Raw genomic sequence first — 18,187 nt, 5'->3', positions numbered from 1 at the left:
CACACAACCTCACAGAACGGGACCTCCGAGTGGTAGGCCACACAACCTCACAGAACGGGACCGAACCGAGTGGTAGGCCACACAACCTCACAGAACGGGACCCCGAGTGGTAGGCCACACAACCTCACAGAACGGGACCTCCGAGTGGTAGGCCACACAACCTCACAGAACGGGACCTCCGAGTGGTAGGCCGAGTGGTAGGCCACACAACCTCACAGAACGGGACCTCCAAGTGGTAGGCCACACAACCTCACAGAACGGGGCTACCTCAGAACGAGTGGTAGGCCACACAACCTCACAGAATGGGACCCCTGAGTGGTAGGCCACACAACCTCACAGAACAGAACCGCCGAGTGGTAGGCCACACAACCTCACAGAACAGAACCGCCGAGTGGTAGGCCACACAACCTCACAGAACAGGACCGCCGAGTGGTAGGCTACACAACCTCACAGAACAGAACCGCCGAGTGGTAGGCTACACAACCTCACAGAACAGAACCGCCGAGTGGTAGGCTACACAACCTCACAGAACAGAACCGCCGAGTGGTAGGCCACACAACCTCACAGAACAGAACCGCCGAGTGGTAGGCTACACAACCTCGCAGAACGGGACCGCGAAGTGCTGAAGCACGTAGAGCGTAAAAATCGTCCGTCCTCGGTTGCAACACTCACTACTGAGTTCCAAACTGCCCCTGGAAGCAACGTCAGAACAAGAACTGTTAGTCGAGCTTCATGAAATGGGTTTCCATGGCAGAGCAGCCGCACACAAGCCTAAGATCACCATGCGCAATGCCAAGCGTCGGCTGGAGTGATGTAAAGCTCACCGCCATTTGACTCTGGAGCAGTGGAAACGCGTTCTATGTAGTGATGAATCATCATTAACTTCTGGTGTAGAAACTAGACTTTGGCACTCAAACGTCCAATACGATACCTGATAATTAACAACATGTCAAGTTTAGAACTCATCAGTCCCCCATTTTGACCATTTAACACCATACTGTTCCAACATTCCATAAACACCTGGTTGGAGAATTCTGGAATCAGGATGGAATGGGGAACCTCCAACTAGGAATCCTCCCCCCTGGAATTCAGTAACCAACAGAGTGTTGTAAACCTATGGTTAACTGATGCGAAAGGCTACTAACCTTGTAGACTGTCCAGCAGTTTGGGATAACGGACATGTTCCTCGGTGCCGTGGCCGAGACGCTGGTTGTCTCCTTTCCCCCAGGTGTACACCTGACCATCCTTGGTCTGTGCTACAGAGAACTGACTCCCACAGCACACCTTCACTATATCCAGGTCCTGAAGCTTCTCCACCAGCTTTGGGATCTTACACCCGTCGCTGCCTCCACGCCCCAGCTTCCCATAGTCCCCATCCCCCCACGACCACACCTGGCCTGAAGGGAGAGAGGTAAGGGGCGAACATTACGATGGGGTGAAATATGGAAAAGGTTTGACAGCTTCAAGTTGTGAGGAAATACTCTGTCTACGACAGGGAAATTACTTTCTACCAGAGGCAAATACTCGGTCTTACAACTTTCAATCAAAAGGTGTTATTAATTAACTATATGAGTGAAGACAGTCCCCAGAAAATATTCCATAGTAATTGATCCTAGTGTCTCAGTCCCCATTATTCCATAGTAAATTGATCCTAGTGTCTCAGTCCCCAGTGTTCCATAGTAAATTGATCCTAGTGTCTCGGTCCCCAGTGTTCCATAGTAAATTAATCCTAGTGTCTCAGTCCCCAGTATTCCATAGTAAATTGATCCTCGTGTCTCAGTCCCCTGTGTTCCATAGTAAATTGATCCTAGTGTCTCAGTCCCCAGTATGCCATAGTAATTGATCCTAGTGTCTCAGTCCCCAGTGTTCCGTAGTAATTGATCCTAGTGTCTCAGTCCCCAGTATTCCATAGTAAATTGATCCTAGTGTCTCAGTCCCCAGTATTCCATAGTAAATTGATCCTAGTGTCTCAGTCCCCAGTATTCCATAGTAAATTGATCCTAGTGTCTCAGTCCCCAGTGTTCCATAGTAAATTGATCCTAGTGTCTCAGTCCCCAGTGTTCCATAGTAAATTGATCCTAGTGTCTCAGTCCCCAGTATTCCATAGTAAATTGATCCTAGTGTCTCAGTCCCCAGTATTCCATAGTAAATTGATCCTAGTGTCTCAGTCCCCAGTATTCCATAGTAAATTGATCCTAGTGTCTCAGTCCCCAGTGTTCCATAGTAATTGATCCTAGTGTCTCAGTCCCCAGTATTCCATAGTAAATTGATCCTAGTGTCTCAGTCCCCAGTATTCCATAGTAAATTGATCCTAGTGTCTCAGTCCCCAGTATTCCATAGTAAATTGATCCTAGTGTCTCAGTCCCCAGTATTCCATAGTAAATTGATCCTAGTGTCTCAGTCCCCAGTGTTCCATAGTAAATTGATCCTAGTGTCTCAGTCCCCAGTATGCCATAGTAATTGATCCTAGTGTCTCAGTCCCCAGTGTTCCGTAGTAATTGATCCTAGTGTCTCAGTCCCCAGTATTCCATAGTAAATTGATCCTAGTGTCTCAGTCCCCAGTATTCCATAGTAAATTGATCCTAGTGTCTCAGTCCCCAGTGTTCCATAGTAAATTGATCCTAGTGTCTCAGTCCCCAGTGTTCCATAGTAAATTGATCCTAGTGTCTCAGTCCCCAGTATTCCATAGTAAATTGATCCTAGTGTCTCAGTCCCCAGTGTTCCATAGTAAATTGATCCTAGTGTCTCAGTCCCCAGTATGCCATAGTAATTGATCCTAGTGTCTCGGTCCCCAGTATTCCATAGTAAATTAATCCTAGTGTCTCAGTCCCCAGTATCCCATAGTAAATTGATCCTAGTGTCTCAGTCCCCAGTGTTCCATAGTAATTGATCCTAGTGTCTCAGTCCCCAGTATTCCATAGTAATTGATCCTAGTGTCTCAGTCCCCAGTATTCCATAGTAATTGATCCTAGTGTCTCAGTCCCCAGTATTCCATAGTAAATTGATCCTAGTGTCTCAGTCCCCAGTATTCCATAGTAAATTGATCCTAGTGTCTCAGTCCCCAGTATTCCATAGTAAATTGATCCTTGTGTCTCAGTCCCCAGAGTTCCATAGTAAATTGATCCTAGTGTCTCGGTCCCCTGTCTCTCTCCTCTCACCGTTCTCTGTGACAGCCAGGGTCTGTGCGTCTCCACTGCCACAGGCCACATCCAGCACCTTCAGTCCCTTTAGAGCGGTCACCAGCATGGGAATAGTCTGGTCTTCACTGGACCCTACAGAGACAACATGGTCAGTCACAAAGCCCAGACTCAAAGATATCATTCTAATACAGCAAGACATTAGCTGATCTTTTAATATCCTGATAGGGAACAGAAAGCTATGCTTGTCCTCATGATAAAGTCAGAGTTTAAAGAGCAGCTCTGAATGGTTAGGTCTAGTCCGGTAGTGGTTAGGTCTAGTCCAGTAGTGGTTAGGTCTAGTCCGGTAGTGGTTAGGTCTAGTCCGGTAGTGGTTAGGTCTAGTCCAGGTCTAGTCCGGTAGTGGTTAGGTCTAGTCCAGTAGTGGTTAGGTCTAGTCCAGGTCTAGTCCAGTAGTGGTTAGGTCTAGTCCAGTAGTGGTTAGGTCTAGTCCGGTAGTGGTTAGGTCTAGTCCGGTAGTGGTTAGGTCTAGTCCGGTAGTGGTTAGGTCTAGTCCGGTAGTGGTTAGGTCTAGTCCAGTAGTGGTTAGGTCTAGTCCAGGTCTAGTCCGGTAGTGGTTAGGGCTAGTCCAGTAGTGGTTAGGTCTAGTCCAGGTCTAGTCCGGTAGTGGTTAGGTCTAGTCCGGTAGTGGTTAGGTCTAGTCCGGTAGTGGTTAGGTCTAGTCCGGTAGTGGTTAGGTCTAGTCCGGTAGTGGTTAGGTCTAGTCCGGTAGTGGTTAGGTCTAGTCCGGTAGTGGTTAGGTCTAGTCCGGTAGTGGTTAGGTCTAGTCCGGTAGTGGTTAGGTCTAGTCCGGTAGTGGTTAGGTCTAGTCCGGTAGTGGTTAGGTCTAGTCCGGTAGTGGTTAGGTCTAGTCCGGTAGTGGTTAGGTCTAGTCCGGTAGTGGTTAGGTCTAGTCCGGTAGTGGTTAGGTCTAGTCCGGTAGTGGTTAGGTCTAGTCCGGTAGTGGTTAGGTCTAGTCCGGTAGTGGTTAGGTCTCAGTCCGGTAGTGGTTAGGTCTAGTCCAGTAGTGGTTAGGTCTAGTCCAGTAGTGGTTTGGTCTAGTCCAGTAGTGGTTAGGTCTAGTCCAGTAGTGGTTAGGTCTAGTCCAGTAGTGGTTAGGTCTAGTCCAGTAGTGGTTAGGTCTAGTCCAGTAGTGGTTAGGTCTAGTCCAGTAGTGGTTAGGTCTAGTCCAGTAGTGGTTAGGTCTAGTCCAGTAGTGGTTAGGTCTAGTCCAGTAGTGGTTAGGTCTAGTTCAGTAGTGGTTAGGTCTAGTCCAGGTCTAGTCCGGTAGTGGTTAGGGCTAGTCCAGTAGTCGTTAGGTCTAGTCCAGGTCTAGTCCAGTAGTGGTTAGGTCTAGTCCGGTAGTGGTTAGGTCTAGTCCGGTAGTGGTTAGGTCTAGTCCGGTAGTGGTTAGGTCTAGTCCAGTTAGGTCTAGTCCAGGTCTAGTCCAGTAGTGGTTAGGTCTAGTCCAGTAGTGGTTAGGTCTAGTCCAGGTCTAGTGGTTAGGTTAGGTCTAGTCCAGTAGTGGTTAGGTCTAGTCCAGGTCTAGTCCAGTAGTGGTTAGGTCTAGTCCAGGTGGTTAGGTCTAGTCCAGTAGTGGTTAGGTCTAGTCCAGGTCTAGTCCAGTAGTGGTTAGGTCTAGTCCAGGTAGTGGTTAGGTCTAGTCCAGTAGTGGTTAGGTCTAGTCCAGTAGTGGTTAGGTCTCAGTCCCGGTAGTGGTTAGGTCTAGTCCAGTAGTGGTTAGGTCTAGTCCAGTAGTGGTTAGGTCTAGTCCAGTAGTGGTTAGGTCTAGTCCAGTGGTTAGGTCTAGTCCAGTAGTGGTGGTTAGGTCTAGTCCAGTAGTGGTTAGGTCTAGGTCCAGTAGTGGTTAGGTCTAGTCAGTAGTGGTTAGGTCTAGTCCAGTAGTGGTTTGGTCTAGTCCAGTAGTGGTTTGGTCTAGTCCAGGTGGTTTGGTCTAGTCCAGTAGTGGTTAGGTCTAGTCCAGTAGTGGTTAGGTCTAGTCCAGGTCTAGTCCGTAGTGGTTAGGTCTAGTCCAGTAGTGGTTAGGTCTAGTCCGGTAGTGGTTAGGTCTAGTCCAGTAGTGGTTAGGTCTAGTCCAGTAGTGGTTAGGTCTAGTCCAGTAGTGGTTAGGTCTAGTCCAGGTCTAGTCCGGTAGTGGTTAGGTCTAGTCCGTAGTCCTAGTAGTGGTTAGGTCTAGTCCAGTAGTGGTTAGGTCTAGTCCAGGTCTAGTCCAGTAGTGGTTAGGTCTAGTCCAGTAGTGGTTAGGTCTAGTCCAGTAGTGGTTAGGTCTAGTCCAGTAGTGGTTAGGTCTAGTCCAGTAGTGGTTAGGTCTAGTCCAGTAGTGGTTAGGTCTAGTCCAGTAGTGGTAGTCCGGTAGTGGTTAGGTCTAGTCCAGTAGTGGTTAGTCCAGTAGTGGTTAGGTCTAGTCCAGGTCTAGTCCGGTAGTGGTTAGGGCTAGTCCAGTAGTGGTTAGGTCTAGTCCAGTAGTGGTTAGGTCTAGTCCAGTAGTGGTTAGGTCTAGTCCAGTAGTGGTTAGGTTAGGTCTAGTCTCACCGTGTCCCAGCCGTCCGTAGTTACCCCTGCCCCAGGTGTACAGCTCTCCATCAGCTGTGATAGCAGCGCTGTAGGTGCTCCCACAGGCTACCTGCACCACATTCTTCCCTGTCTGCTTCCCTGTGAACGCTGTGATCATTGCTGGCTCCTCCAGATACCTGGTGGGGCAGAGGAACAGGTTATGGTACCTAGGACAGCTAGGAACAGGTTATGGTACCTAGGACAGCTAGGAACAGGTTAGGTACCTAGGACATAGTTATGGTACCTAGGACAGGTACCTAGGACAGCTAGGAACAGGTTAGGGACAGCTAGGAACAGGTTATGGTACCTAGGACAGCTAGGAGCCTAGGACAGCTAGGAGCAGGTTATGATACCTAGGACAGCTAGTGGTTAGGTCTATGTACCAGGACAGCTCAGGTTAGTCCTAGGACAGGTTATGGTACTAGGACAGCAGTTATGGTTACCTAGGACAGCTAGGAGCAGGTTATGATACCTAGGACAGCTAGGAGCAGGTTATGGTCCTAGGACAGCAGTTAGGTACCTAGGACAGCTAGGAGCAGGTTATGGTACCTAGGACAGCTAGGAGCAGGTTATGTCCTAGGACAGCTAGGAGCAGGTTATGATACCTAGGACAGCTAGGAGCAGGTTATGATACCTAGGACAGCTAGGAGCAGGTTATGATACCTAGGACAGCTAGGAGCAGGTTATGATACCTAGGACAGCTAGGAGCAGGTTATGATACCTAGGACAGCTAGGAACAGGTTAGTCCAGCTAGGAGCAGGTTAGGTACCTAGGACAGCTAGGAGCAGTTATGATACCTAGTAGGAGCAGGTTATGATACCTAGGACAGCTAGGAGCAGATTATGATACCTAGGACAGCTAGGAACAGGTTAGGTTACCTAGGACAGCTAGGAGCAGGTTATGGTACCTAGGACAGCTAGTTATGGTACCTAGGACAGCTAGGAACAGGTTATGGTACCTAGGTAGGAACAGGTTATGGTACCAGCTAGTGGTTATGGTACCTAGGACAGCTAGGAGCAGTAGGAGCAGGTTATGGTACCTAGGACAGCTAGGAACAGGTTATGGTACCTAGGACAGCTAGGAACAGGTTATGGTACCTAGGACAGCTAGGAGCAGGTTAGGTTACCTAGGACAGCTAGGAGCAGGTTATGATACCTAGGACAGCTAGGAGCAGGTTATGATACCTAGGACAGCTAGGAGCAGGTTATGGTACCTAGGACAGCTAGGAGCAGGTTATGGTACCTAGGACAGCTAGGAGCAGGTTATGGTACCTAGGACAGCTAGGAGCAGGTTATGGTACCTAGGACAGCTAGGAACAGGTTAGGTTACCTAGGACAGCTAGGAGCAGGTTATGATACCTAGGACAGCTAGGAGCAGGTTATGATACCTAGGACAGCTAGGAGCAGGTTATGGTACCTAGGACAGCTAGGAGCAGGTTATGGTACCTAGGACAGCTAGGAGCAGGTTATGGTACCTAGGACAGCTAGGAGCAGGTTATGATACCTAGGACAGCTAGGAGCAGGTTATGATACCTAGGACAGCTAGGAGCAGGTTATGATACCTAGGACAGCTAGGAGCAGGTTATGATACCTAGGACAGCTAGGAGCAGGTTATGATACCTATGACAGCTAGGAACAGGTTAGGTTACCTAGGACAGCTAGGAGCAGGTTATGGTACCTAGGACAGCTAGGAGCAGGTTATGATACCTAGGACAGCTAGGAGCAGGTTATGATACCTAGGACAGCTAGGAGCAGATTATGATACCTAGGACAGCTAGGAACAGGTTAGGTTACCTAGGACAGCTAGGAGCAGGTTATGGTACCTAGGACAGCTAGGAACAGGTTATGGTACCTAGGACAGCTAGGAACAGGTTATGGTACCTAGGACAGCTAGGAACAGGTTATGGTACCTAGGACAGCTAGGAGCAGGTTATGGTACCTAGGACAGCTAGGAGCAGGTTATGGTACCTAGGACAGCTAGGAACAGGTTATGGTACCTAGGACCTAGGAACAGGTTATGGTACCTAGGACAGCAGGTTAGGTTACCTAGGACAGCTAGGAGCAGGTTATGATACCTAGGACAGCTAGGTTATGATACCTAGGACAGCTAGGAGCAGGTTATGGTACCTAGGACAGCTAGGAGCAGGTTATGGTACCTAGGACACCAGGTTATGGTACCTAGGACAGCTAGGAGCAGGTTATGGTACCTAGGACAGCTAGGAACAGGTTAGGTTACCTAGGACAGCTAGGAGCAGGTTATGATACCTAGGACAGCTAGGAGCAGGTTATGATACCTAGGACAGCTAGGAGCAGGTTATGGTACCTAGGACAGCAGGAGCAGGTTATGGTACCTAGGACAGCTACAGGTTATGGTACCTAGGACAGCTAAGAGCAGGTTATGGTACAGGTTATGATACCTAGGACAGCTAGGAGCAGGTTATGATACCTAGGACAGCTAGGAGCAGGTTATGATACCTAGGACAGCTAGGAGCAGGTTATGATACCTAGGACAGCTAGGAGCAGGTTATGATACCTAGGACAGCTAGGAACAGGTTAGGTTACCTAGGACAGCTAGGAGCAGGTTATGGTACCTAGGACAGCTAGGAGCAGGTTATGATACCTAGGACAGCTAGGAGCAGGTTATGATACCTAGGACAGCTAGGAGCAGATTATGATACAGGTTATGATACAGGTTATGGTACCTAGGACAGCTAGGAGCAGGTTAGGACAGCTAGGAGCAGGTTATGATACCTAGGACAGCTAGGAGCAGGTTATGATACCTAGGACAGCTAGGAGCAGGCTATGATACCTAGGACAGCTAGGAGCAGGTTATGATACCTAGGACAGCTAGGAGCAGGTTATGGTACCTAGGACAGCTAGGAGCAGCCTAGGAGCAGGTTATGGTACCTACCTAGGAGCAGGTTATGATACCTAGGACAGCTAGGAGCAGGTTATGATACCTAGGACAGCTAGGAGCAGGTTATGATACCTAGGACAGCTAGGAGCAGGTTATGATACCTAGGACAGCTAGGAGCAGGCTACCTAGCTAGGAGCAGGTTATGATACCTAGGGACAGGTTATGGTACCTAGGACAGCTAGGAGCAGGTTATGGTACCTAGGACAGCTAGGAGCAGGTTATGATACCTAGGACAGCTAGGAGCAGGTTATGATACAGGTTATGATACCTAGGACAGCTAGGAGCAGGTTATGATACCTAGGACAGCTAGGTTATGATACAGGTTAGGATATGATACCTAGGACAGCTAGGAGCAGGTTATGATACCTAGGACAGCTAGGAGCAGGTTATGATACCTAGGACAGCTAGGAGCAGAGGAACCTAGCAGGTTATGATACAGGTAGGAGCAGGTTATGATACCTAGGACAGCTAGGAGCAGGTTATGATACCTAGGACAGCTAGGAGCAGGTTATGATACCTAGGACAGCTAGGAGCAGGTTATGATACCTAGGACAGCTAGGAGCAGGTTATGATACCTAGGACAGCTAGGAGCAGGTTATGATACCTAGGACAGCTAGGAGCAGAGGAACCTAGCAGGCTATGATACCTAGGACAGCTAGGAGCAGGTTATGATACCTAGGACAGCTAGGAGCAGAGGAACCTAGCAGTTTATGATACCTAGGACAGCTAGGAGCAGGTTATGATACCTAGGACAGCTAGCAGGTTATGATACCTAGGACAGCTAGGAGCAGGTTATGATACCTAGGACAGCTAGGAGCAGATTAGGTTAGAACAGGTTAGGTTACCTAGGACAGCTAGGAGCAGGTTATGGTACCTAGGACAGCTAGGAACAGGTTATGGTACCTAGGACAGCTAGGAACAGGTTATGGTACCTAGGACAGCTAGGAACAGGTTATGGTACCTAGGACAGCTAGGAGCAGGTTATGGTACCTAGGACAGCTAGGAGCAGGTTATGGTACCTAGGACAGCTAGGAACAGGTTATGGTACCTAGGACAGCTAGGAACAGGTTATGGTACCTAGGACAGCTAGGAGCAGGTTAGGTTACCTAGGACAGCTAGGAGCAGGTTATGATACCTAGGACAGCTAGGAGCAGGTTATGATACCTAGGACAGCTAGGAGCAGGTTATGATACAGCTAGGACAGCTAGGAGCAGGTTATGGTACCTAGGACAGCTAGGAACAGGTTAGGTTACCTAGGACAGCTAGGAGCAGGTTATGATACCTAGGACAGCTAGGAGCAGGTTATGATACCTAGGACAGCTAGGAGCAGGTTATGATACCTAGGACAGCCTAGGGTTATGGTACCTAGGACAGCTAGGGTTATGATACCTAGGACAGCTAGGAGCAGGTTATGATACCTAGGACAGCTAGGAGCAGGTTATGATACCTAGGACAGCTAGGAGCAGGTTATGATACCTAGGACAGCTAGGAGCAGGTTATGATACCTAGACAGCTAGGAGCAGGTTATGATACCTAGGACAGCTAGGAGCAGGTTATGATACCTAGGACAGCTAGGAGCAGGTTATGATACCTAGGACAGCTAGGAGCAGATTATGATACCTAGGACAGCTAGGAACAGAGGTTACCTAGCAGGCTAGGAGCAGGTGGACAGCTACCTAGGACAGCTAGGAACAGGTTATGGTACCTAGGACAGCTAGGAACAGGTTATGGTACCTAGGACAGCTAGGAGCAGGTTATGGTACCTAGGACAGCTAGGAGCAGGTTATGGTACCTAGGACAGCTAGGAACAGGTTATGGTACCTAGGACAGCTAGGAACAGGTTATGGTACCTAGGACAGCTAGGAGCAGGTTAGGTTACCTAGGACAGCTAGGAGCAGGTTATGATACCTAGGACAGCTAGGAGCAGGTTATGATACCTAGGACAGCTAGGAGCAGGTTATGGTACCTAGGACAGCTAGGAGCAGGTTATGGTACCTAGGACAGCTAGGAGCAGGTTATGGTACCTAGGACAGCTAGGAGCAGGACAGCTAGGAACAGGTTAGGTTACCTAGGACAGCTAGGAGCAGGTTATGATACCTAGCTTATGATGGACAGCTGAGCAGGTTATGGTACCTAGGACGCTAGGAGCAATGTAGGAGCAGGTTATGGTACCTAGGACATTATGGTACCTAGGACAGCTAGGAGCAGGTTATGATACCTAGGACATGCAGGAGCAGGTTATGATACCTAGGACAGCTAGGAGCAGGTTATGATACCTAGGACAGCTAGGAGCAGGTTATGATACCTAGGACAGCTAGGAGCAGGTTATGATACCTAGGACAGCTAGGAACAGGTTAGGTTACCTAGGACAGCTAGGAGCAGGTTATGGTACCTAGGACAGCTAGGAGCAGGTTATGATACCTAGGACAGCTAGGAGCAGGTTATGATACCCAGGACAGCTAGGAGCAGATTATGATACCTAGGACAGCTAGGAACAGGTTAGGTTACCTAGGACAGCTAGGAGCAGGTTATGGTACCTACAGCCCCAGGAGAAGACAGGTTATGATACCTAGGACAGCTAGGAGCCCTAGTAGGAGCAGGCTATGATACCTAGGACAGCTAGGAGCAGGTTATGATACCTAGGACAGCTAGGAGCAGGTTATGGTACCTAGGACAGCTAGGAGCAGGTTATGGTACCTAGGACAGCTAGGAGCAGGTTATGGTACCTTCCTGGAGGTCAGGTTATGATACCTAGGACAGCTGGGCAGGTTATGATACCTGGACAGCTAGGTTATGATACAACAACAATATCCTCATCAGGCACCTAGGACAGCTGAGCAGGTTATGATCCTGTAGGAGCAGGTTATGTACCTTAGGAGCAGGTTACCTAGGCAGCTGTTATGATACCTAGGACAGCTAAATACCCAGCTAGGAGCAGGTTATGACCTCAGCTAGGAGCAGGTTATGATACCTAGGACAGCTGGAGCAGGTTATGATACCTAGGACAGCTAGGAGCAGGTTATGATACCTAGGTGAGCAGAGGAACCTGCAGGCTATGATACCTAGGACAGCTAGGAGCAGGTTATGATACCTAGACAGTAGGAGCAGAGGAACCTGCAGGTTATGATACCTACCAGTGTTATGATACCTAGGACAGAATGAGCTCCAGTGAGTGACTGGAGCAGGTTATGATACCTACCAGTGTGGTGACAGAATGAGCTCCAGTGAGTGAGAGGAACCTGCAGGCTTGATGAGCCTACCAGTGTGGTGACAGAATGAGCTCCAGTGAGTGACTGCTTCGTGGTGTCTCCATGGCCAGGCGGCCCCCGTGCCCCAGGAGAAGACCTGGGGACAGGTAGTGCTGTCCGTCTGATGAGCTGCCAGTGAGTGACCATCTTCCTGGAGGTGGTGACAGAATGAGCTCCAGCACCGAAGTGAGTGATTACTGCTTCATAAACCAGTGTGGTGACAGAATGAGCTCCAGTGAGTGACTGCTTCCTACCAGTGTGGTGACAGAATGAGCTCCAGTGCGTGACTGCTTCCTACCAGTGTGGTGACAGAATGAGCTCCTGTGAGTGACTGCTTCCTACCAGTGTGGTGTGACTGCTTCCTACCAGTGTGGTGACAGAATGAGCTCCAGTGAGTGACTGCTTCCTACCAGTGTGGTGCTCTTGTAGTTCTGTGTGTAGACGGCTCCACTGCTGACCAGGATGAGGAAGCCCTTCTCGGAACAGACTATCTGGGAAACCCCCAGGCCTGACAGGGCCTTGCACTGCACAGGACCGTTCACGTTGGCATACAGCTTCCAGCCTAGCAACCCCCAGCCAATCACCTCCTGCAGAGTGCCCTGGGAGGAGGAGAGACAGGGTTAATGCAGCGATGCCATTGGTGCTTCAGTGGTCTAAAGGAGATTCTCTGATGGAGAATACGGTTGAATATAAATGATGTTCTAATATAGCAGTAACATCTGCTACTTCAGCTGGGAGACCATGACCATGTATGAGGTGAACACGGCAAAGGAAAAGTAGCCAATGGCATCAACTATCAAACAGGTATATTCATATCTCTGGAAAGCTCTCAAAGGCTGGCTGCATCATGCTCTCTAATCACATTCTATTGGGCAACGCATCCCCACGAAAAGGGACTTCTAGGGCAAACGCTATTTTATCATTTCACCTTTATTTAACCAGGGAGGCTAGTTGAGAACACCTTTATTTAACCAGGTAGGCTAGTTGAGAACACCTTTATTTAACCAGGGAGGCTAGTTGAGAACACCTTTATTTAACCAGGGAGGCTAGTTGAGAACACCTTTATTTAACCAGGGAGGCTAGTTGAGAACACCTTTATTTAACCAGGTAGGCTAGTTGAGAACACCTTTATTTAACCAGGGAGGCTAGTTGAGAACACCTTTATTTAACCAGGGAGGCTAGTTGAGAACACCTTTATTTAACCAGGTAGGCTAGTTGAGAACACCTTTATTTAACCAGGTAGGCTAGTTGAGAACACCTTTATTTAACCAGGTAGGCTAGTTGAGAACACCTTTATTTAACCAGGTAGGCTAGTTGAGAACACCTTTATTTAACCAGGGAGGCTAGTTGAGAACACCTTTATTTAACCAGGTAGGCTAGTTGAGAACACCTTTATTTAACCAGGTAGGCTAGTTGAGAACACCTTTATTTAACCAGGTAGGCTAGTTGAGAACACCTTTATTTAACCAGGTAGGCTAGTTGAGAACACCTTTATTTAACCAGGGAGGCTAGTTGAGAACACCTTTATTTAACCAGGTAGGCTAGTTGAGAACACCTTTATTTAACCAGGTAGGCTAGTTGATTTATTTAACCAGGTAGGCTAGTTGAGAACACCTTTATTTAACCAGGTAGGCTAGTTGAGAACACCTTTATTTAACCAGGGAGGCTAGTTGAGAACACCTTTATTTAACCAGGTAGGCTAGTTGAGAACACCTTTATTTAACCAGGTAGGCCATTGAGAACACCTTTAAACCAGGTAGGCTAGTTGAGAACACCTTTATTTAACCAGGTAGGCTAGAACACCTTTATTTAACCAGGGAGGCTAGGTGAGAACACCTTTATTTAACCAGGTAGGCTAGTTGAGAACACCTTTATTTAACCAGGTAGGCTAGTTGAGAACACCTTTATTTAACCAGGGAGGCTAGTTGAGAACACCTTTATTTAACCAGGTAGGCTAGTTGAGAACACCTTTATTTAACCAGGGAGGCCAGTTGAGAACACCTTTATTTAACCAGGGAGGCTAGTTGAGAACACCTTTATTTAACCAGGTAGGCCAGTTGAGAACACCTTTATTTAACCAGGTAGGCTAGGTGAGAACACCTTTATTTAACCAGGAGGCTAGTTGAGAACACCTTTATTTAACCAGGTACACTGTTGAGAACACCTTTATTTAACCAGGTAGGCTAGTTGAGAACACCTTTATTTAACCAGGGAGGCCAGTTGAGAACACCTTTATTTAACCAGGTAGGCTAGTTGAGAACACCTTTATTTAACCAGGTAGGCTAGTTGAGAACACCTTTATTTAACCAGGTAGGCCAGTTGAGAACACATTTAACCAGGTAGGCTAGTTGAGAACACCTTTATTTAACCAGGTAGGTTGAGAACACCTTTAGTTGAGAACACCTTTATTTAACCAGGTACACTAGTTGAGAACACCTTTATTTAACCAGGTAGGCCAGTTGAGAACACCTTTATTTAACCAGGGAGGCCAGTTGAGAACACCTTTATTTAACCAGGTAGGCCAGTTGAGAACACCTTTATTTAACCAGGTAGGCCAGTTGAGAACAAGTTCTCATTTACAACTGTGACCTGGCCAAGATAAAGCATAGCAGTTGGACACAAACAACAACACGGAGTTACACATGGAATAAACAAAACATACCGTCAATAATACAGTAGGTGAATAACACGATAGAAAAGTATATATACAGTCTGTGCAGATGAGGTAAGATGAGGGAGGTAAGGCAATAAATACACCATAGTGGTGAAATACTTACAGCAATTAAAAACTGGAGTGATAGATGTGCAGAAGATGAATGTGCAAGTAGAGATAAAAATCTAATTGTATTGGTCACATACACATGGTTAGCGGATGTTAATGCGAATGTAGCGAAATGCTTGTGCTTCTAGTTCGGAAAATGCAGTAATAACCAACGAGTAATCTAACCTAACAATTCCAAAACTACTGTCTTATACACACAAGTGTAAAGGGATAAAGAACAAATCTCACCTTTCTGGTAAAAAATAGTTATACATTGCTGAGGTGTAGGAGGACAACAGCTCCAGTACAAATATATACAATATGTTCCAATGTCACAAGGTGAATGCAATTTGTAAGTATATAAATGACTAAATGAATGTAGTAGTAGCAGTAATAGTAGTAGTAGTAATAGTAGTAGTAGCAGTAGGTAATAGTAGTAGTAATAGTAATAGTAATAGTAGTAGCAATAGTAGGCAGTAGTAGTAGTAGTAGTAGTAGTAGTAGTAGTAGTAGTAATAGTAGTAAATGTAAATGTAATACAATATGATCCATGTTATGGTGTCCTATCCTTAAAAACTTTATGAATAAGGCTTGAAATGACATATGTTTTCTCTAAATATAGTATAATCATATTATAAAACTGACTTACTATAATATTTCAATAACTAACTGTAAAGACATATTTTTGGGGGTTGAGGTCTGCCCAAATCGCTGTGAACGTTTCACAGAGCGTTAGCTGGCTTCCTGAACTTGATAGGAAGTCACCTTTCACCTCGTGTTAATCTTGTCCGTCTATGACAAATAGAAAGTGTGCTTTGTCAACATAGGGTTCAGCCACTTCTGTAGGCCTCATAGAAGCTACAAAATTGTCAACATTTGACCTTTACACGTATCTATACAACAGGACAGATGAACAGGGAGGGCATTTACCTCATGGGTGGCTAAAAATAACTATCTGAAAGCCCCGCCCCTACTAAACCATACCTCCAGTCTTCTGATCTGACACGCTGGGTCATAGATCAATAACCCAGCATCAATAACTCAGCATCAATAAACCAGCATCAATAACCCAGCATCAATAACCCAGCATCAATAACCCAGCATCAATAAACCAGCATCAATAAACCAGCATCAATAAACCAGCATCAATAAACCAGCATCAATAACTCAGCATCAATAAACCAGCATCAATAAACCAGCATCAATAACCCAGATCAATAACCCAGCATCAATAACCCAGCATCAATAACCCAGCATCAATAAACCAGCATCAATAACCCAGTATCAATAACCCAGCATCAATAAACCAGCATCAATAAACCAGCATCAATAAACCAGCATCAATAACATAGCATCAATAACCCAGCATCAATAACCCAGCATCAATAACCCAGCATCAAAAACCCAGCATCAATAACCCAGCATCAATTCCCAGCATCAAAAACCCAGCATCTGTAACCCAGCATCTAAAACCGAGCATCAGTAAACCAGCATCAAGTACTAGGGGAATGTTTACTCTGTACCAGGGGGATTTTACTCTGTACCAGGGGGATGTTTACTCTGTGCCAGGGGGATGTTTCCTCTGTACCAGGGGGATGTTTCCTCTGTACCAGGGGGATGTTTACTCTGTACCAGGGGATTTTACTCTGTGCCAGGGGATGTTTACTCTGTGCCAGGGGGATGTTTCCTCTGTACCAGGGGGATGTTTCCTCTGTACCAGGGGATGTTTCCTCTGTACCAGGGGATGTTTCCTCTGTACCAGGGGATGTTTCCTCTGTACCAGGGGGATGTTTCCTCTGTACCAGGGGGATGTTTCCTCTGTACCAGGGGATGTTTCCTCTGTACCAGGGGGATGTTTACTCTGTACCAGGGGAATGTTTACTCTGTACCAGGGGGATGTTTACTCTGTACCAGGGGATGTTACTCTGTACCAGGGGATGTTTCCTCTGTACCAGGGGATGTTTCCTCTGTACCAGGGGGATGTTTCCTCTGTACCAGGGGGATGTTTCCTCTGTACCAGGGGGATGTTTCCTCTGTACCAGGGGGATGTTTCCTCTGTACCAGGGGATGTTTCCTCTGTACCAGGGGATGTTTCCTCTGTGCCAGGGGATGTTTCCTCTGTGCCAGGGGGATGTTTCCTCTGTGCCAGGGGATGTTTCCTCTGTGCCAGGGGATGTTTCCTCTGTGCCAGGGGATGTTTCCTCTGTGCCAGGGGATGTTTCCTCTGTGCCAGGGGATGTTTCCTCTGTGCCAGGGGATGTTTCCTCTGTGCCAGGGGATGTTTCCTCTGTACCAGGGGATGTTTCCTCTGTACCAGGGGATGTTTCCTCTGTGCCAGGGGATGTTTCTCTGTGCCAGGGGATGTTTCCTCTGTGCCAGGGGATGTTTCCACTGTACCAGGGGATGTTTCCTCTGTACCAGGGGATGTTTCCTCTGTACCAGGGGATGTTTCCTCTGTACCAGGGGGATGTTTCCTCTGTACCAGGGGATGTTTCCTCTGTACCAGGGGATGTTTCCTCTGTACCAGGGGGATGTTTCCTCTGTACCAGGGGTTACAGTGGAGTGGTTTAATTAATTAATAAGAATAAGTACATAACAATATATGAATGAGTGACGGTACAGAACGGCATAGGCAAGATGCAGGAGATGGTATAGAGTACAGTATATACATATGAGATGAGTAATGTAGGGTATGTAAACAAGATGCAGTAGATGGTATAGAGTACAGTATATACATATGAGATGAGTAATGTAGGGTGTGTAAACATATTAAGTGGCATTGTTTAAAGTGGCTAGTGATAGATTTTTCCATTATTAAAGTGGCTAGAGGTTTGAGTCAGTGTGTTGGCAGCAGCCACTCAATGTTAGTGGTGGCTGTTTAACAGTCTGATGGCCTTGAGACAGAAGCTGTTTTTCAGTTTCTCGGTCCCAGCTTTGATGCACCTGTACTGACCTCGCCTTCTGGATGATAGCGGGGTGAACAGGCAGTGGCTCGGTGATTGTTGTCCTTGATGATCTTTATAGCCTTCCTGTGACATCGGGTGGTGTAGGTGTCCTGGAGGGCAGGTAGTTTGCCCCCGGTGATGCGTTGTGCAGACCTCACTACCCTCTGGAGAGCATTACGGTTATGGGCGGAGCAGTTGCCGTACCAGGCGGTGATAAAGCCTGATAGGATGCTCTCGATTGTGCATCTGTAGAAGTTTGTGAGTGCTTTTGGTGACAAGCCAAATTTCTTCAGCCTCCTGAGGTTGAAGAGGCGCTGCTGCGCCTTCTTCACGATGCTGTCTGTTTGGGTGGACCAATTCAGTTTGTCCGTGATGTGTACGCCGAGGAACTTAAAACTTGCTACCCTCTCCACTACTGTCCCATCGATGTGGATAGGGGGGTGCTCTCTCTGGTGTTTCCTGAAGTCCATGATCATCTCCTTTGTTTTGTTGACATTGAGTGTGAGGTTATTTTCCTGACACCACACACCGAGGGCCCTCACCTCCTCATCGTAGTTGGTAATCAAG

General features: G+C 47.3%; 1 protein-coding gene across 1 annotated transcript in view; it reads right to left on the bottom strand.

Annotated features, from left to right (window-relative positions):
• The window catches only part of LOC118396067 (E3 ubiquitin-protein ligase HERC2-like), a 270,532-nt gene that overhangs the window by 209,314 nt on the left and 43,031 nt on the right, over nt 1-18,187 (bottom strand). The window contains 5 exon segments of the mRNA XM_052525726.1: nt 1,146-1,397; nt 3,159-3,272; nt 5,730-5,887; nt 11,866-12,065; nt 12,325-12,513. Of these exon segments, the coding sequence (XP_052381686.1) occupies nt 1,146-1,397; nt 3,159-3,272; nt 5,730-5,887; nt 11,866-12,065; nt 12,325-12,513 (913 nt within the window).

Source organism: Oncorhynchus keta, chromosome 1 (genome assembly GCF_023373465.1).
Source record: "Oncorhynchus keta strain PuntledgeMale-10-30-2019 chromosome 1, Oket_V2, whole genome shotgun sequence".
NCBI lineage: Eukaryota > Metazoa > Chordata > Actinopteri > Salmoniformes > Salmonidae > Oncorhynchus > Oncorhynchus keta.
Note: the sequence above shows the minus strand (reverse complement) of the source record. Positions and strands in the feature narration are given on the sequence as shown.